This window comes from Triticum dicoccoides, chromosome 1A (assembly GCF_002162155.2).
Source record: "Triticum dicoccoides isolate Atlit2015 ecotype Zavitan chromosome 1A, WEW_v2.0, whole genome shotgun sequence".
Classification (NCBI taxonomy): domain Eukaryota; kingdom Viridiplantae; phylum Streptophyta; class Magnoliopsida; order Poales; family Poaceae; genus Triticum; species Triticum dicoccoides.
The window spans coordinates 86134029-86155625 of record NC_041380.1 but is presented as its reverse complement, the minus strand read 5'-3'; the positions used below and the strand labels follow the sequence as shown (position 1 = coordinate 86155625).

The window sequence follows — 21597 nt, the reverse complement described above, 5'->3', positions numbered from 1 at the left end:
TACGCATCAAAAACCACAACGCGGTATAGTGATTGCTTTTTGATCTTCAGAAAGAACCATGTTCATTGAATCCGATTCAACTAAAGTTGGAGAAACTGACACCCACTAGCCACCTGTGTGCGAAGCACGTCGGTAGAATCAGTCTCGCATAAGCGTATGCGTAATGTCGGTCTGGGCCGCTTCATCCAACAATACCGTCGAATCAAGAATCAACTAGTGATGGCAAGCAATATGTATATACCCACGCCCACAACTCCTTTGTGTTCTACTCGCGCATATAACATCTATGCATAAACCTGGCTCGGATGCCACTGTTGGGGAACACAGTAATTTCAAAAAAATACCTACGCACACGCAAGATCATGGTGATGCATAGCAACGAGAGGGGAGAGTGTTGTCTACGTACCCTCGTAGACCGTAAGCGGAAGCGTTATGACAACGCGGTTGATGTAGTCGTACGTCTTCACGATCGACCAATCCTAGTACCGAAAGTACGGCACCTCCGCGATCTGCACACGTTCAGTTCAGTGACGTCCCATGAACTCACGATCCAACAGAGTGTCGAGGGAGAGCTTCGTTAGCACGACGGCGTGATGACGATGATGATGATGCTATCGGAACAGGGCTTCGCCTAAGCACCGCTACGATATGACCGAGGTGGATTATGTTGGAGGGGGGCACCGCACACGGCTGGAAACAATCAACTTGTGTGTTCTAGGGTGCCCCCCTACACCTGTATATAAAGGAGCAAGAGGGGAGGCGGCTGGCCTTGGGGCGCGCCAAGGAGAGGGAGGAGTCCTCCTCCTAGTAGGAGTAGGGCTCCCCCTTTCCTAGTCCAACTAGGAAGAAGGAGGGGGAGGAAAGAGAGGGAGAGAGGGAGGGAAAGAGGGGGCTCCCCCCTCCTTGTCCAATTCGGACTCCCAGGGGGGCGCAGCCAGCCCTATGGCCCCCTCTCTCTCACACAAGACCCATGTTGGCCCATTAGTTCCCCCGGGGGTTTCGATAACCCCCCAGCACTCCGATAATTATCCGGTGACCTCAAGAACTCATCCGGTGTCCGAATATAGTCATCCAATATATCAATGTTTATGTCTCGACCATTTCAAGACTCATCGTCATGTCCGTGGTCACATCCGGGACTCCGAACTACCTTCGGTACATCAAAACACATAAACTCATAATACCGATCGTCACCGAATGTTAAGCGTGCGGACCCTACGGGTTCGAGAACTATTTAGACATGACCGAGACGCGTCTCTGGTCAATAACAAATAGCGGAACCTAATATTTGGCTCCCACATATTCTACGAAGATCTTTATCGGTCAAACCTCATAACGATATACGTTGTTCCCTTTGTCATCGGTATGTTACTTGCCCGAGATTCGATCGTCGGTATCTCAATACCTAGTTCAATCTCATTACCAGCAAGTCTCTTTACTCGTTCCGTAATGCATCATCCCGTAACTAACTCATTAGTCACATTGCTTGCAAGGCTTATATTGATGTGTATTACTGAGAGGGCCCAGAGATACCTCTCCAACAATCTAAATGACAAATCCTAATCTCGATCTATGCCAACTCAACAAACACCATCGGAGACACCTGTAGAGCACCTTTATAATCACCCAGTTGAAGGCCTCGACGCTTCCCTGTTTATGTAGTTCATGATGGTATGTTCAGTCCACATAGATGTATGATTTATAGGAAACACATTATTTGTCCTATGAAATGCTTGTCTGTTTATGTAGTTCATGACTACTACTACTACTACTACTGCTGCTACTGCTACTGCTACTGCTACTGCTACTGCTACTGCTACTGCTACTGCTACTGCTACTGCTACTGCTACTGCTACTGCTACTGCTACTGCTACTGCTACTGCTACTGCTACTGCTACTGCTACTACTACTACCAAGTTAATAGAACTTCGTGATGAACTATAATATGCAAGGGATAACGGAAACGATTCCCAAGCTCTTCGTGATGCTGAAATCGACGAAGGTAGAAATCAAGAAAAGCATCAAGTGTTGATGGTAAACAAAACCACTAGTTTCAAGTAAAGGGACAAAGGGAAGAAAGGAGAACTTTAAGAAGAAAAGCAAGCAAGTTGCTAAGAATAGTAACTCAAAACGGGAGTTACAGAATGAACAGAGACTAGTTAAGGGTGAAGTGACGATGTGTATTGGAAATGGTTCTAAGATTGATATGACCATCTTCGCACACTCCCTATACTTTCGGGATTAGTGTTAAACCTAAAATAAATGTATGTGGTCCGATGAATATTGAGGCTCGCGGCAAGTATCATTATTTTCTGATCTTCACAGATGATTTGAGCAGATATGAGTATATCTACTTAATGAAACACAAGTCTGAAACATTTGAAAAGTTCAAAGAATTTCAGAGTGAAGTGGAGAATCATCATAACAAAAATAAAAGTTTCTATGATATGATCGCATAAGTAAAATATTTGAGTTACGAGTTTGGCCTTCAGTTAAAATAATGTGAAATAGTTTCACTACTCACGCCACCTGGAACACCACAGTGTAATGGTGTGTCAGAATGTCATAACCGTACTTTATTAGATATGGTGCAATCTATGATGTCTCTTACCGATTTACCACTATCGTTTTGGCGTTATGCATTAGAGACATCTGCATTCACATTAAAAAGGGCACCATCTAAATCCGTTGAGACGACACCGTATGAACTATGGTTTAGCAAGAAACCTAAGCTGTCGTTTCTTAAAGTTTGGGGTTGCAATGCTTATATGAAAAAGCTTCAACCTGATAAGATCGAACCCAAATCGGAGAAATGTGTCTTCATAGGATATCCAAAGGAGACTGTTGGGTACACCTTCTATCACAGATCCGAAGGCAAGACATTCGTTGCTAAGAATGGATCCTTTCTACAGAAGGAGTTTCTCTCGAAAGAAGTGAGTGGGAGGAAAGTAGAACTTGATGAGATAACTGTACCTGCTCCCTTATTGGAAAGTAATTCATCACAGAAATCTGTTTCTGTGACTCCTACACCAATTAGTGAGGAAGCTAATGATGATGATCATGTAACTTCAGATCAAGTTACTACCGAACCTCGTAAGGTCAACCAGAGTGAGATCCGCACCAGAGTGGTACGGTAATCCTAATCTGGAGATCATGTTAATTGACCATGACGAACCTACGAACTATGAGGAAGCGATGATGAGCCCAGATTCCGCGAAATGGCTTGAGGCCATGAAATCTGAGATGGGATCCATGTATGAGAACAAAGTGTGGACTTTGGTTGACTTGCCCGTTGATCGGCAAGCCATAGAAAATAAATGGATCTTCAAGAGGAAGACGGACGCTGATAGTAGTGTTACTATCTACAAAGCTAGAATTGTCGCAAAAATGTTTTCGACAAGTTCAAGCTGTTGACTACGATGAGAGTTTCTTACTCGTATCTATGCTTAAGTCTGTCCGAATCATGTTAGCAATTGCCGCATTTTATGAAATCTGGCAAATGGATAAACAAAACTGCATTCTTTAATGGATTTATTAAAGAAGAGTTGTATATGTTGCAACCAGAAGGTTTTGTCAATCCTAAAGGTACTAACAAAATATGCAAGCTCCAGCGACCCATCTATGGACTGGTGCAAGCATCACGGAGTTGGAATATACGCTTTGATAAGTTGATCAAAGCATATAATTTTATACAGACTTGCTATGAAGTCTGTATTTACAAGAAAGTGAGTAGGAGCACTACATTATTTCTGATAAGTATATGTGAATGACATATTGTTGATCGGAGATAATGTAGAATTATTCTGCAAAGCATAAAGGAATGTTTGAAAAGAGTTTTTCAAAGAAATACCTCGGTGAAGCTGCTTACATATTGAGCATCAAGATCTATAGAGGTAGATCAAGACACTTGATAAGTTTCTCAATGAGTACATACCTTGAAAAGATTTTGAAGTAGTTCAAAATGGAACAGTCAAATAAAGAGTTCTTGCCTGTGTTACAAGGTGTGAAATTGAGTAAGACTCAAAGCCCGACCACGGCAGAAGATAGAAAGAGAATGAAAGTCATTCCCTATGCCTCAGCCATAGGTTCTATAAAGTATGCCATGCTGTGTGCCAGATCTATTGTATACCCTACACTGATTTTTTTGGCAAGGGAGTACAATAGTGACCTAGGAGTAGATCACTGGACAACAGTCAAAATTATCCTTAGAGGACTAAGGAAATATTTCTCGATTATGGAGGTGATAAAAGAGTTCGTCGTAAAGAGTTACGTCGATGCAAGTTTTGACACTGATCCAAATGACTCAAAGTCTCAATCTGGATACATATTGAAAGTGGGAACAATTAGCTAGAGTAGCTCCGAGCAGAGCATTGTTGACATAGAAATTTGCAAAATACATACGGATCTGAATGTGGCAGACCTGTTGACGAAACTTCCCTCACAAGCAAAACATAATCACACCTTAGTACTCTTTGGGTATTAATCACATAGCGATGTGAACTAGATTATTGACTCTAGTAAACCCTTTGGGTGTTGGTCACATGACGATGTGAACTATGGGTGTTAATCACATGGTGATGTGAACTATTGATGTTAAATCACATGATGTTGTGAACTAGATTATTGACTCTAGTGCAAGTGGGAGACTGAAGGAAATATGCCCTAGAGGCAATAATAAAGTTATTATTTATTTCCTTATATCATGGTAAATGTTTATTATTCATGCTAAAATTGTATTAACCGGAAACATAATACATGTGTGAATACATAGACAAACAATATGTCACTAGTATGCCTCTACTTGACTAGCTCGTTGAATCAAATATGGTTAAGTTTCCTAGCCATAGACATAAGTTGTCATTTGATAAACGGGGTCACATCATTAGAGAATGATGTGATTGACTTGACCCATTCCGTTAGTATAGCACTTGATCGTTTAGTTTGTTGCTATTGCTTTCTTCATGATTTATACATGTTCCTATGACTATGAGATTATGCAACTCCCGTTTACCGGAGGAACACTTTGTGTGCTACCAAACGTCACAACGTAACTGGGTGATTATAAAGGTGCTCTACAGGTGTCTCCGAAGGTACTTGTTGGGTTGGCGTATTTCGAGATTAGGATTTGTCACTCCGATTGTAGGAGAGGTATCTCTGGGCCCTCTCGGTAATGCACATCACTTAAGCCTTGCAAGCATTGCAGCTAATGAGTTAGTTGCGGGATGATGTATTACAGAACGAGTAAAGAGACTTGCTAGTAACGAGATTGAACTAGGTATTAAGTTACCGACGATCGAATCTCGGGCAAGTAACATACCGATGACAAAGGGAACAACGTATGTTGTTATGCGGTCTGACCGATAAAGATCTTCGTAGAATATGTAGGAGCCAATATGAGCATCCAGGTTTCGCTATTGGTTATTGACCGGAGACGTGTCTCGGTCATGTCTACATTGTTCTCGAACTCGTAGGGTCCGCACGCTTAACGTTACGATGATAGTTTCATTATGAGTTTATATGTTTTGATGTACCGAAGGTTGTTCGGAGTCCCGGATGTGATCACGAACATGACGAGGAGTCTCGAAATGGTCGAGACATGAAGATTGATATATTTGAAGCCTATGTTTGGACATCAGAAGTGTTCCGGGTGAAATCGGCATTTTACTGGAGTACGGGGAGATTACCGGAACCCCTCGGTAACCTAATGGGCCTTAATGGGCCTAGTGGAGGAAGTGGAGAGGAGGCCAAGGGGCAGCCGCGCGCCCCTCCCCCCAAGTCCAAATTGGACAAGGAGGGGGGCGCCGCCCCCCTTTCCTTTCCCCCCTCTCTCTCCTTCCCACCAAGTCCTAGTCCAACATGGAAAAGGGGGGAGTCCTACTCCCGGTAGGAGTAGGACTCCTCCTGGCGCGCCCCTTGCCTGGCCGCACCTCCTCCCCTTGCTCCTTTATATACAGGGGCAGGGGGCACCCCATAGACACAACAATTGATCATTGATCTCTTAGCCGTGTGCGGTGCCCCCCTCCACCATAATCCTCGATAATATTGTAGCGGTGCTTAGGCGAAGCCCTGCGACGGTAGAACATCAAGATCTTCACCTCGTCGTCGTGCTGATGGAACTCTTCCCCGACATTCTGCTGGATCGGAGTCCGGGGATCGTCATCGAGCTGAACGTGTGCTAGAACTCGGAGGTGCCGTAGTTTCGGTGCTTGATCGGTCGGGCCGTGAAGATGTACGACTACATCAACCGCGTTGTTATAACGCTTTCGCTTTCGGTCTACGAGGGTACGTGGACAACACTCTCCCCTCTCGTTGCTATGCATCACCATGATCTTGCATGTACGTAGGAATTTTTTTGAAATTGCTACATTCCCCAACAAGGTCGTGGTGGCCCAGTCGCAGCCCGGGAGGAGAGTCGGGGGGGAGGGATCCACGTTCGTGAAGGCTGAAGATAGGGGATGAAATGCATAGGGAAGGAGACGGATCGCACGGGGCCATTGTGTACTGCGCGCAGGCCAGCGTGGCGTGCGAGCCGGCCGAAAATTCGGCCGGCGCACCGCTCCCAAATGTTTACCTTATAAATAAAGCACCACCGAGCACAAAGTAACAAGGTTCCAAATACAGACACGCGCCCAAACACACAAATCCACCGCAAGCAAGCCCGACAAACACACACACACACACACACACACACACACACACACACACACACACACACTGACGAGACCCAGGTTCAGCTGTGGGCACATCACAACAAGCCCAACACTGCAACACGACTCACACAACAAACAAAGTGGCGGCGGCGGCGGCGAGGTGTAGCAGATCTAATCCAGCTCCAGCGGTGGAGGGGGAAGCGGTGGAGTCAACGGAAGAGCCATCGAGCGAATCTGGGCGATGATGATGGTGATGGCGTCTCTCTCCCAGGGGCGGCTAAGCGGCCGCCATAGCTGCAAGTAACCAAACCATTTGAACAAAGCGTCAGTAGCACGTCGAAGAGGAATCCGCTGAATCACAAGCTTATTCCTAACAGTCCACAGCGTCCAGGTTAGCACTCCGATGACTAGCCACCTAATGTGGCGGGTAGGGGGAGGTAACGCCTGGAGTTCCGCGAATAGGTCGAGGAAGTTGTTGTGGTCCCAGCTGCCCCCTCGCCCCATTAATTCGCGGAAACAGCTCCAAAGGAACTGCGCGGACACACAGGTGAAGAAGATACGATTCAAATCTTCTTCAGGCCCGCAGAGCGGGCGCAGAGCGGGCAACGCCCATCTCCTGGGCCGTTGCGCTTCAGGACCTCCACGTCGGAAGGCAGGCGGCCTAGAATCCACTGCTACAAGAATATCCTAATCTTCAGGGGGAACTGAATCTCCCAGATGGAAGTGAGGGCCTCATGACCCAGCGAGGGTGCGATGGCCTGGTATAGAGATTTATTTAAGAATTGCCCCGATGGCACTAGACGCCACTTGGCCCGGTCTTCTCCACTATGGAGATCAGGTTCGTGCAGCGTGATGCATTCCAGCAACTTGTGCCAATCCGCAGTCTCAGCAGGGCCAAAAACTCTCCGAAACGCGAGTTTCCCTAAGTCAATAAGGGCCGTCGCGACCGAGATCCGCAGGTCAACCGCGATGAAGAATGTTAATTATAAGAGCGGCCTAATGTGGATGCGAACATCTACAAAGGCACATCGCCACCTTACACCAAAGTAAAACAACGGTCACTCTCTCACAAAAGTGTCTAAGCCACCAACTCCGAAACCTGCCTCACACCACTCTTTGATGTCCTCTAAGGCTATGTCTCCCAATTGCCTTCCGTCTGTTGTTGTTGTTGCCTGTTGAAGACCCTAGTGTTTTGTTGCTTTCATAACAACCAAGCGGTACCAATCATGAAGGAGTCAAAACCACGCCGAGACTTGCCAGAGAAGTTAATTCTTTGGGCAAGCCACCAGTCCTGGAACGTGGCCGTAGTGGAAGGGATGTCAATGTTGACCTGGAGCCTGTCGCAACACCTGTGCCACACTTCCCTCACGTAGACACAATGCCCGAAAATGTGATCCACGTTTTCTTCTTTTTGTAGGCAAAGGACGTGACGGCTCATCCTGAAGCCCGTGCCTCGTGCGATGGTCAGACGTCCAAAGGCGATATTTGGTTGTCAACCATGCGAAAATCTTGCACTTTAGAGACGTCCAGCTCCTCCAAATACAATTGTCCAGCGCGTCATTTTCCATAAACGTATGTGAAAAGGGTTCCGTGGAGGTTACGTGCGTCGGCCCTCGAGAAAAAAGGGAAAACGCAGATCAAGCTTCCTCTCAGATATCCCTCAACAAAAAAAAAGCTTCCTCTCATATAAAACCGAGTCCTCCCTGAACGTGCACGGTCACGTACGGGTCGCCTTACAAACCTGAGTCTAGACGATCCGCTGCGAGTCTGCACACCACTTCGACCCAAACACGATGGACGCCGGCGATGGGGTCTCCTTGCCCTACGACGTACTCCTCAAAATCTTGAGCCGCCTCTCTCCGTGCACCCTCGCGAGGTGCCGGCGCGTCTGCCACGCATGGCGGGCCGCCGTGGACGTCATCGATGACCTCCTCCTCCCGGACTACTTTCCCAGGCACAGCTTTCCCGGAATCTTCTTCACCACGATCGGCTGCCAGTCCGATTCTTCCTTCTTCGCCCCGCCATGGACGCGCTCAGGGCGGCGGGATGGCAAGCCTGGCCTCCGACGCCTTGCGTATCCACGCGAGGCAACCGTACGCCGGTCGTGCAACGGCCTTCTCCTGCTCGAGGACTGGGGGTACTGCTACGTCTTCAACCCAGCGACCGGGCGGTACGCTGAGCTGCCGCGCCCTTCGCTCAAGAGCCCCGTGGACGCCATGTCCCTTGCCTTTGACCTGGCCATGTCGCTGCACTTCGACGTGTTTGTCTTCGAGAAAGATGTGTCAGCACAACATAGTAAACAAGCCGAGGCTTTAACACTCGAGCAAGTGAAGGATGAGGTCGAGGAGGAGGAGGAGCCGAGGGAACATGTGTTGCCTTTGGAAGTGTTCTCGTCGCGTACCTGGCGGTGGGAGAAACGAGAGTTCATGCCTGGGCATTGTGCCCCAAGGAACCTCTATGACATTCTTGCGACCACTTCGTCTAGTAACCAAACAGTATGGTCTTCTGAGTATTGGCGCGGGCCGCTCTACATGCATTGCCACTATAGCATCCTCACGATCCTACGCCCGTCAAAGGGGACTTACGACATGGTTAGACTGCCTGGGAAACCCTGCACAAGGTGCATATACACGCTGCCTTGGAATTCCATCTTAGCAAGCTACGAAAGAGGGATTCACTACGTGACAGTCGACAAATTACATCTTCAAGTATGGATGTTAACCGATTCGACAGATGGTCAACTAGATTGGACACTAGCACACGATGTTAGCCTCAACCCACACGGTCATATGATTAAGCCTCTCATTATACAGTCCAAGGTGACATGGGGTGTTGTCAGAAGCAGGACCGGACCGACTAGCATAGGCTACAATGACGATTATGATGACTCGGTAGAGAAGGAGGACGAAGCCACACCAAATGACTCTGAATATTTTTGGGACTCAAACAATGACAACTTCATCGACGTGGTCGGAGGAGCTGTCCACCTTAAGCCGCCGGAATGGGGTGCCCATTGTAGGATCGTGGGATTCCATCCCCACAAGAATGCACTCATCCTCCTACTTGATTGGGCAGTAGTAGTGTACTATCTTGACATGTCGAGGATGCAGTACCTAGGCGACTCACATGAGCTCTTAAGAGACCCCGTGCAAGATGCTTTCTATGTCAAAGGATCGTTTACTTACCGCCCTTGCTACAAGGACGTGCTATGGGTGGGGAAATTTTTCATGCTGTCTTAGACTGGTATATAGCTCTATTGTACTAGCATTTGAGATGCACTTTACCTCTAGGCTTAATATCATTTCTATGTATGCTCTCCTGCGTGGTTATATACATAGTTCCTATTGAACGGATTCTTTTGTTACGAGACTTACACAATGAACGGATATATGTGCTATTTATTTCTTGTGTACAAGCAAGAAATTACTTGGTCTCTTTAGTACTCGGGATCACTGGTGTGCGTTCGTATGGGTACATATATATTGTTTCTTGTTTGATCCGGTATATATAGCTTCTTCGTTACTAAGTTTCATGCACCCCTCCCCCAAGTTGATCTGCTCCTGTTGTTTCTTGAAGTTTTGATATATTTCATGTTCTTGCATTTGCACAAGGACTCGCTACAACACGGTAGAGTATCCAAGGTGTTCTGTAGTAGGCGACTTAAAACCGCCCTCACTTACCTTGGCCGGGTCAGCCACTGACATAGTCGTCCAGGGCAAAACCGAATTGACATAGTTATATAATGGTTATCACATAGAGTGGGATTCCATGCCTTGGAGGCACTTTCCAAATGAACATATAACAACTTTCAAGGCACTTCCATGATAATTGGACGTCTAACAAAAATTAGAGCAGCGACGACATTTAAACCCAAGTTTGCAGTTGCAGCGCAACAGTGCTTACTGTACCCATCGTAGCTACTCTGCCATAATATTTCTGTACAAGGTGACCTGATCAAAGAACTACTTACAACTTGCAAAACGGTTTGACCTAGCTATTACAATGCGTATGACCAAGCTAACGATTTGACCTAGCTTTCTGCAGAGGACTTGGCGCTCTGTTGTGTTGCAAAATCGCCCCGCCGAATGCCCGCCCCCGAAGGAGGATGCATGTTGAAAACGTAAGCAACTCGTCCTGCTACCTGCCCATCTAGTTGACGGATGCCCATGATCGGTGACCACTTAAGAGGCGCTACATTTAACAGGAATGATTCACCAAGAATGAAGAAACACTCCCTTGCCAACTTTTCCACCTATAAAAAAACAGCAGCCAATGTCTGTCATTTTTAGCAGTGGACTGATGTAATGTAATAATGTTGCCTGTTGACTAAGATGAGATTCTGAAGGTTATTCATAGATGTTAAACAGGCCATATGTACCAGAAAATAAATACAGTAAATAAACTACCACTAGACATGCAAAACAAGACACATAGATCCAGTAGATTTATTCACTGTAATGGTGTTGATACAACTTAAGAAATGGCGTACCTGTATCTTAACAAACTTTGTGTTACTCATGATCAAGATGATCTGCACACTAGATAATGGTCCTGACAATATCTTGATGGCAATATTCTCAAAGAACTTCTGCAAGACTTGGTGGTTGAGTGTTTCACCAGAATCATAATCATCTACCAAAATAATTCGCTTTAGTCTCGTCCAAGGAACTGGTAGTTCATGTTCATCTCCAATAGTTAGATGAGAAGGATCAGCGACATTCTGGACTATTCTGAGATTGTTTGCAACTAAATTACGCTCAGCCAAATGCAGATCAGGTGTAATGTCAACCATGTTATGAAGTTGAGAGGAAAACTTCAGAGTTCTGTCATTCACGACAAGAATGTGACCATTTTCACCTCCAGTCACTAACTTCCTCCAACTTATGTCAGCCTGCGGCCATGGTGGATCTTCTGGATTCATTTTAGAAGTAACAGATGAAGAGCTCAAAGAGCCAAGATTGTGTGCAAATGGACAAGAGTCGCCATTTCTACAACCCTGATCAAAGGAACGGCATATCAAAAGCAAAAATGTTAATTCATACCCATCGAGTTGTCCAAATTTTTTTTTTTTTTGAAAAGGGGGGATTCCCCGGCCTCTGCATCAGATCGATGCATACGGCCTCTCTTATTAAACAAATAAACAGGTTCTGAACAAAGGTCTTACAGAAAAAGGAACCAAAGCAGCCTATAGCTCACATAGAGCATCGACTGCAAGGCAGAAATGAGATAAGCCACAACCCGGCTGGCAAAATAGCAGATAGGTAAACTAAACTCCTATCCTATTACATGATCGCCATCCAAACCGGTTGAAGATATCCCGCGCTACCGTCTCCCACCGGACAGATCCAGTAACCAAACGCTCCCTGGCCTCCGTCGCAGTGAGTAAGGACCAAGTACGGATCAGCGCCGTAGCCCGGAATAACACCTGCAAAAAATGAATATTTGTTGTCCTGTTAAAAACCAAATCATTCCTGCAATTCCAAATTGCCCATAATAACGCACATACTCCTACACGAATGTGTCTGGCTGTTTCGGACTCAATCCCAAACAGCCACGCCCCAAATAACGTGTTTATCGATCTCGGTGGAGTAATATTAAAGGCAATTTGCACAATGCGCCACAACCCTTGTGCCAACGGGCAATCAAAAAATAAATGCTTGATAGTCTCATCCCGATCATAGAAACTACACCTAGTAGATCCTGTCCAGTTGCGCTTAACTAGATTGTCCTTTGTAAGAATAACTTGTTTATGCACAAACCACATAAACACTTTAATCTTCAAAGGAACCTTAACTTTCCAGACCTCCTTAGTCGTAGGTATCACAGATGAATTAATGATATCCATATACATCGATTTTACCGTGAACACCCCAGTTTTAGTTAGTTTCCAACACAACTGGTCGGGCTGAGGATTTAGCTGAACGCATCGAGTTGTCCAAATACCAAGTTAACATATACATGCAGTTAGGTAGATATAAAAAGTGAGATACAATGGGCGAGGACCGCCATGGACAATATATTAAGAAGAGAGCCCACCCAGGCGAGATACCGGAAATTCATTCCCGACGGGATTCAGACTCCAGTCAGGCTACTGCTCAGTTCTCAGTTAGTATTAGTTAGATATAACTTTAATGAAATGCATGTTGGCACAGTATCACTGCTGTCAATGTCATTTGACCTGTTACAACCATTTTATTCCTAGTGTCATCAATGAGTTACATTTAATATTACAATGAAAGAATATGTTAAGTCCTTCGCTGAGGCAGGGAAAAGTGTATCAAGTAGTTGCAGTAGAATATTGAGGATGTAGGTTTGGAGTTCAGTTGGTCTGCATCCGGCTGGCTATAAGATGATGTACTATGTCGCATAAATTGTGGTTACTACAATTTAAGATATGAAATTAGGGCAATCCTTCATCAAGATCTTACTCAACACATAGAAAAATAACCAAATAACGTATATATCCTGCAAATGACGCGCTGGGAAAAAAGGGCAGGTGATAATAGCATGAAAGAATGCAACAGTTCACCTTTAATGTGAGGAAGAACTTGCATGCTCGTTTCGAGGCATTGGATAAATTGTTAAGAAGTCCTCTGTATGTTTCACTAGATCCATCATGGTAGTCCACACACGTCTCTGCAAGTTCTATCTTCATCTGTGAACCAATCAAGAAGCATTATATTTATACTACTTTATGTCATATATACAGGTAACTTGACAATGCATACAATTGATATAATACAACACACCTTTTCAGTAACCTTCATGAGGGTATTAACAATGTCAGTGGCTCCAAAATCAGTTGCAGAAATATAAGGGATTGCAGCACACCTCTGTGAATCTAAGTGAGAATTGTCAGTTTCCAACGGGAGTGAAGTCATATGATCTGGCTCCGGCAATTCAGTATCACGACATTCATGGTGGAATTCAGAGGTCTGAAGGTACTTTGGAGGATTGATTTCCAGAAGAAATTGAGGCCTAAACCGGTGCAGTGTGCTCATAATATCATCATCTGTTCAAAAGAGTGAGTTACCAAGAAATGTCCATATATTGTAAAAAAAAAGGACAGACCCAGTGCATAGAAGCTCCCACACAAGGTGGGGTCTGGGGAGGGATTATAGGAACCTAGTCTTACCCCTGCAAAGTGCAATGCAGAGAGGCTGGTTCGAACCCAGGACCTCTTGGCACAAGTGGGGAGGACTTCACCACTGCGCCAGGCCTGCCCTCTAAATGTCCATATATTGTATTCTTGGAAAATTATTTTGATATTTGCACTTCTACGAGTAGGTCCTCACACCAACTATGTATATTTTAATTTTTTATTGCAACACAAAAAGCTGATGTATAACACAGTAGGCTACAGCAGGCAACACTTTCCACCATCTTATGTACACATTTTCAAACTTTTAGTGGAAAACCATGATAATGCTAGAGTACCTGACACACATCAATAGATGCAAATTTTGCAATCAAAATACACTTCAGAAACTTTTTATCGCAAGTTAAAGGACATACAAATTTTGGAGATGTTGTTAAGTGCTTTAAGCACGAGATTGTGTAATCTACACCATTCTTGTTCAACTTTCAAGATCTCACATGCATTTGATTCTTGGTTCTTGGAGACATTTGTCAGGTACTCCAGACGAAACTTATCCTGAAAAAAATTAGAATATGTAACTTTGGTGAAAAATAAATAGTGTTAACAGAATCCAAATAAAAATATATACATTTTTTCATCAATAATAATATTCACTTAAGGGCCATGATATAGTATCCTAGAAATAGTCATCTACTCCCTCCGTTCCTAAATATTTGTCTTTCTAGAGATTTCAACAAGTGACTACATACGGAGCAAAATGAGTGAATCTACACTCTAAAATATGTCTATATACATCCGTATATGGTAGTCCATTTGAAATCTCTAAAAAGACAAATATTTAGGAATTGAGGGAGTATTAGGAAAGGTATTACCAGAAAAAGATGGTACAAAAACAGAATGAGCGTGTAATTGTTACTAAAAAGGACTTGAAAGTTAAGATTACAAATTTAAAAATAATCAACTCCCAAAAATGTCCAAGACATATATGCACATGGTATTTTATTACAGATAAGACAAGATGTACCTTAAACATACGCTGCCAAAACTGATATGCCCGGAGATTTGCGATGAGTGTAGCTTCCTTCTTGCCAATTTTTTGGAAGGTACGTTCATCAAAATAATCATCTCTAATCTTCTTGCGCTGTAAAACAGAAAGTAGGATACATAACTAAAAGAACACGGGGATACAAGCATGTCATTTGAAGTAACTAGAACATACCAATGCTTGATCACCAAAAGGTTGCAGTACAGGAAGTGGTTGAATGTCCAACATAATGCCTATCAGGATTCCTTCATGGAGATACCCCATCTCACCAAATTTCAGGGTAAGAACAGAAGCATGAAATGATAACGGCAAACTATCGAGCAAATAGCCATAAAATCTGGGATGATACCCTCCAGGGAATGCTGGCTGAAATGCATCAATTTGAACAAGAGTATCTAGTGCATCTTTAATAACACTGGATTCCGGTGGATTGAGAATTTTTTGCAGCAGCACTGCCAACAAGTGACTGTTAGTGAGAATATTACCTTAATATAGATATATACGAAGAAGAGTGACAGTGTATAGTAATGAATGATCCCACATACCCAAATATGTTTTGTTTTCACATGCATGTACTAAGGTTTTTAAGATCTTACTAACTTGTACAGAGAAGTATTTGGTGTTTCTTTTAACTTCAGTAACAAATTTCCATTAATTTTCTTTGCACACTATTGTAACCTCACTCACTCGGGCTTGTAAATACACTTTATAACTATCCAATTTATCGAGATGCAAGCATTACGTTTTCTCGAAAATATACGTAACAAATTTTACAGAATTTAGCACTCCCCATCTATATATCAAAGGATGTACAAGGTGTTAAAAAAATACGCACTTAGGGACACTGGTAAAATATTTAAATACGAGTAGTAAACATAATGAGAATCAAAACAGGAATTCTTAATTCAATGACTAAGTTATTTTTAAAACTTGAAAAAAAAGATGATACTGAACTCTTAAGATAGGTACAAGTGAGGTGGGTGCATCAATGTCAAAGAATTTGAGAACTGCTCCTATAGTTCACTATTCCTTGGCTGTGTGAATCACAGTGATGCAAAGGCGGTTCATTTTACTGTTATAATCCGAGCACAGAAACATCAAGCAAGATTAGTGGAATTGCAGAGAAAGAATTACCAGTGGGGTCGTCATTCATAGCTATGGAATCTGCACAACATATCATGAGTGCTTGGTCTCTCAAGGATAACATTGAAATGGCAGGGCTTTCATGATCAGGAAAAGCGTTGTAAAATGGCTCTGTTACCAAGCGAAAAATCTGTCCATCACAGGTTCGGCCTGTCCTTCCTTTCCGCTGCTCAGCCTAAAAAAGTTATAACTAGTTTCAACATGAGGGTCAAAAGTAAGTTAAAAGTGAATAGCATCAGTATATCTGTGATACTAACCTGGGACTTGGAAATCCATACAAGCTTAGTTGAGTCGATTTTCCTGGTTCGGTCCCAATAGACTTGCAATGATCTACATGAATCAATAACATAAGCAACTCCTGGAATAGTGACAGACGATTCGGCCATGTTTGTCGCCAGTATAACCTGCAATTAAAATATTTGAATGAGTCCGTGGAAGGATTGTTAAATTACAAGATAAGAGGACATTGCTCCAATTATGTAAACATTTTATGTATCCATGCTAAATTTCGCCTCCCATGCATCCTGTTATGTGCACTAAATTGAAATTTGCGTGGTTCCCTCCCCTCAAATAAACTTATGTGGTTACCATAGACGATTTACAGACTAATAACAGTAGGGGGCAGCCATGCCGGTGCCCTTGGGGCCAAGGATCAAAATACGGTTCCGTGTTCAGAAAATGTGAAGTGAGAGAGGGTAACAGCCTAACAGGTGCTACGATGCAAACTTTAGGGGTCAAATACAAAACTTATGGCTAGTTTTATGTTTGCCCCATCTGAATGGATCTATTCTGTAGAATTTTCCCCACGTGCTTAGACCCTATGAACGGATCTATCCTGTAGAATTTGCCCCATGCGATGCTATGCTACATATGGCTAGGTTTAGTGATCTATGAAAAACCTCTAAGATTGATTTTTTGGGTGATTCCTGTGATCCAAAAGATCCTCAAACTAGCTACCGTATAAATGTAATCTCTATGAATTATATTGATCCAATTTTGTTCCAAACTTACTAATGATGATGATGATTAGCAACTCCAAACGAGAGAAGGGGGTTAAAGATACTGGATGCTACGATGTCCTAAACAAAGGTCCTCCAGCACACCACCTCCCAAAATCAGAATTTATTTATTTTCGATGTTATTATCCCCCCAGAAAAAGTGGTCCCTGGTCCCTGGTCCCTGGTCCTTACATTGGACAAGGAAATGATGGAAAAATAAACAAAATTGGAATCATATGTTGCCGAACGATTGTAGGAAAATGGAGAGAAATGTCGTTATAGCAATGAGCCATTGCAACTATACAATGGCATTTAGCAAATAATGATAGTGATATTATATCTTAGAGATGGTCTGGGCTTCCTGTTTGTGGTACACTCTACATACCACCTGTGCATTGTACTTGGCCTAAAGAACATTGGAATACACAAGTTGCTATTCCACATGGTATCAAGGTTTCAATCATCAAATTCAGTTCCATAAATACTCCATAGAATATGTACCCTACTCCTATGTTACATAAATGCAAGTGCATTACGCTACTAACACCACACATATAGCTTAAAAGTAGGAACAAGTATTCCAGGTAGAAAAGATGCAGTTGTACCAAGTTAAATTGGAATGTAACAACTTGTACCTTTCGGCAAGACTCTGAGGCCTTCATAGTTTCCAAAGCTTCATCTGTGTCAATGCTGCGATGAAGAATATGTACTTTGAAAGTTGAACAACCAGACAACCGAGCCCACTGCTGCTCCAATGCATGGTATGTAGGAAGAAAAACCAAAATACTCCTTTCAGTATCTGGTTCACTTTGGTGTATGTGCAACAATAACGTGTGGATAAGATGATACACGTCAGGATTAAGAATAGCATCTGTTTTAAAATCTTCTCCAGCACAATACTTTGTCGAGAATGATTCAGAATCCATCTTCAGCATGTTATCGATCTGCATTCCGTTGCATCAGGTAATAAGAAAATAGTAGGGGAGCAAAGTAGAAGGGCTGAAGGGGTGAACCTAATGTATTGATTGTATGAAAAATTAACAAACAACAAACAGGGACCAGGAAAGGTAACGAACACCTAATTATTATTAGTATATAGTACTACTACCACCACTGCTATAGTACTACTACTATCATTTTTTCTGTTAGTGATAGCAGCAATAATAATAATAGAAATAAGTTGGCATGTTATGGTGTAATGCTACAATATGTTAAAATGGCTATGCAATATATCAGAATGATTAAAATCCGTTGTAAAATTCTAAAATATATGAGACAAAGATTACAAAATAAACTATAGCATGTTTGGTAATCAGACATTGAAAATTAGAAGGTACATCATGCAACAAGGGATATATTAGGGACAGTGAACGAGGATAATTCACTTCATTTTAGAGCAAGAATCTGTATATACCTGATCAAGATAATGGACTTTTCTCTGGAACATGTTAGTGCATGGGATGCTCGGGATGGTAATCAATTCAACCTTTCCAATATCTTTAAAGTACTCAACGTACCGCGTGCTATCAACAGTGGCAGACATCAAAACCAGTCTATGTGAAGAGAATATGTATTAGCAATCAGCAGGAAGGAGTTAAGATCATTTTCTACAGTAGACAGAAACCATCAATATTATTAAAAAAATTGATAGAATGTACCAATGCTTGTTACCAGAGTACTTACTTGAAGTCACTCTTTTCCATCATAAACTGCTTGATAATAGCAAGGACAAGATCAGATTCCACAGACCTTTCATGAATTTCATCAAGAATGATAACCTTATATTGCAATGCATCAATGCCGTGTTGACGAATTTGCTCTAGCATAACACCAGCTGTTTTGAAAACAATTTTTGACCTGATCCATACATTAAACAAGTCTAAAAAGTCAATCTATAGCAATGCAGCACAAACAATTTACCATATATTGTCAAGCCGGTAAGAATGGATCATGAGATTCAGGTAATTAAGATACTTCAAATAAGTTAGAAGGCTATGTATGGAAAATTGGAAATTTCGAGTCAAATAAGCTCGAAGTAGAGATTAAGATGTCATAATGGTGGCATTCCCAACATAACTGAACTGCAGGTTAACTGTCCAAATCATCTCCTACCTCTTCAGTGTAATGGAGATGAAGAAACTGACATTATGTATATCTTTTTTGGTAAGAATGACACTCCAAACTGACAGGTACTACAAGCCTAAAAGATAAGAAGCAATATAATTTATTTATATATGCATATGGATTATTTATTTTGGAATAATAGGCATTGAATTGCCAATATAATCTAAAGCCGGAATTGAACAAACTCATTAATGCACATGGATAACTGGATATAGCTACGAATGGTAAAGCATGTCTGCATGACTTCTATGAAAAGTGCATGCACAATTCATATATATAAGGGAGATATCAAAAATTAATGAACAACAAGGATTGAAGGAATACATGTCTATAGCATGATTTCCATTTTCAGCTGTCATGGGTCCACCAACCCAGACCAATCTATACTGCCTGCAGTTCAGCTTTGAAGATAGTCGGACTGATTTCTATAAGGCTCCTAAGCATTCTATGTCAATACAGTGGTTTTTTGGTATCAAGATAACAAAGATCCACTCTAGTTTCAGCTATAGCATGAAGCCATATAATGTAAGGCTAAGACATGGACTGATCCCCTGTCCTGTGTCTTGAGAATGTCACTTGTCACACTTGCAAGTTGCAGCAGACAGCAGTATCAGGTGAAGTGCAAAAGTTTCAGATCCTAGATAGTCGACAATAATCAGATGGTAGAATAATTATAGCAATGCAGTTGGTACCCATAAGGATGTGGTCCTGGACATTGCAAGATCCGGACCACTTATCTATATGACATTTTAATATTTTTTGACAAAATGCAAAAGATTGCTGAAATGCTTCCTCTAGGTAGTACACGTTTCAGGAGTATATATGATGGGGCTGCCTAAGCTAAAGTATCCTGCACAATAATGTCTGTCGAGATCAACGCAGAAGTAGAAGGAACATTCTAATGATATCTGCCTAATATTAGGGAGTGGGGCCACTGATTCACAACGAGGAGCTACCTTGTTGAGGTAAGATTCTTCATATTTGGGTGGCCTATATGATATCCAACTTCTTGTCCTAGCATCGACTTGCGAGAATGAGCCACCCTTTGAGCAATGGCTACCACTGCAAACCTCCGAGGCTGTGTGCACATAATGGGCTCCATATTTTCTTCTAGAAGAAATTGGGGGATCATGGAGCTCTTTCCTGCAATGAGATAAACAAGCGACCATATCCATTATCAATATATAAGAATTAGGCCGAAATTTACATCCGAGCCCAAGACAGAATATGTCAAAATTTAGACTGAATGTGTTGGCGTAAACAAAGCAATCGGAAACTTGGCATCAAGTGAAGGGAGAAGCCATATGGATGAAATCAGCCCCATGAAACTTGAAGCGACGCATGTAGCTGCACCCCTCAAACAGAGTGTTCCACGAAATCTCCAACAAGCGGACGCAACAATCAATGAACAAATCTGAACTGAAACTCTGTTCAGCAACTCCACATGGGAAATGGGAAATCAAAATAGGAAGGAAATGGAAATCCGAGGCAAATTCGTAGAAGAAGGGTCGCCATCGACCGAGACAAATATAGCACCATCCCGGCCCAAAACCCCTGCCGTCTTCGTCATCCACTTCCCCTAAAACTGCGAAGAGAGCAAGGTCCCCGAGACCAAGGTTCAATCGCTCTGGAGTTGTTCCCAATCCGGCCGAAACTCTGCTCCAAAATCCTCACGTACTAGCGCCAGAGGAAATCAGAATTCAAAATACGAAGAAAAGGGGAATCCGAGACAAATTTGTAGCAGTGGTTGCCGTAGAAAAAGTATAGCACCATCCTGGCCCAGAGCCCTTTGCTGTCTTCATCCTCCACCATCCAGGTTCCTCTCAAGTCTCAAACCTGCGAAGAACAAGGTCTCCGAGTTGTTCCCAATCCCTCGGAAACTCTGCTCCCAAATCCCCAATGCGCCACGCCACCCACTACGCCCCCCCAAAACCCCCAACGAACAAACAGGTAGAAGGAACCCAGCGGACAGCAGCGAGAAGCGAGCCAGCCTTCTTCCCAAATGGCACAAAACCATCACGCCACCATCTCATCACCCAGAGGCCAGAGCTTGAGCAAGCTGCCGAAGCAGAGAGGAAGGAGGAGATGTTAATTACCGCATCCGGTGCCCCCCACGATCATCGTGACGCGGTTCTCCTTCACCGCCTGGACGATCCTGTCGCGGAAAGCCTCCAGGGCGAGCGTCGGCCGCGGCTGCGGCCGCGGCGCCTCCTCTTCCCCCTCCGCCATGGCCAGCCTCCCGAGGGGGAGGTGGGCGGCGAGGGCCTTCTCTCCTTGCAATGCAAGTTTCGGCTCCGCGCCTTTTTGCTTGGGCTGTCGTCGCTCGGCGGGCGGCCTTCCCTTCCCTTCTCTCTCTCTCTCTCTCTCTCTCTCTCTTTCTCTCTCTCCGTGAGAAGAAGACAAAAGGGTGGCCAGCTTTTTGAGGGGCGAGGCAGAGCCGGTGTGTGGACGGTGGGCCGAGCCTACGAAAGCACGTGACGGGCGCCCTCTGCTCTGTGGTGCATCAACACCGGGCTCACACACGTAGGATCGAGTCCC

The 21597-nt window shown here is 43.5% G+C and overlaps 1 protein-coding gene across 2 annotated transcripts; it reads right to left on the bottom strand.

Moving 5' to 3' along the window:
- Nucleotides 1–10553: 10553 nt before the first annotated feature.
- On the bottom strand, nt 10554–21376 carry LOC119267104 (zinc finger CCCH domain-containing protein 4-like). 2 transcript variants are annotated; one of them, XM_037548521.1, is made up of 14 exons: nt 21156–21376; nt 20016–20202; nt 18619–18792; nt 18350–18488; nt 17571–17879; nt 16195–16341; nt 15929–16112; nt 14969–15246; nt 14774–14890; nt 14166–14304; nt 13400–13662; nt 13279–13305; nt 11140–11646; nt 10554–10902 (listed from the first exon to the last, which is right to left on the bottom strand). In XM_037548521.1, exons 1-14 carry the CDS (start codon nt 21286–21288, stop codon nt 10681–10683), a joined length of 2826 nt encoding a protein of 941 aa, XP_037404418.1. In that variant the 5' UTR covers nt 21289–21376; the 3' UTR covers nt 10554–10680. The 2 variants fall into 2 exon arrangements, with proteins under 2 accessions (XP_037404418.1, XP_037404349.1); XM_037548452.1 differs by lacking the exons at nt 10554–10902; nt 11140–11646 and adding an exon at nt 11733–12075 and having other exon boundaries at nt 13180–13305.
- Between the last annotated feature and the right edge of the window lie 221 nt (nt 21377–21597).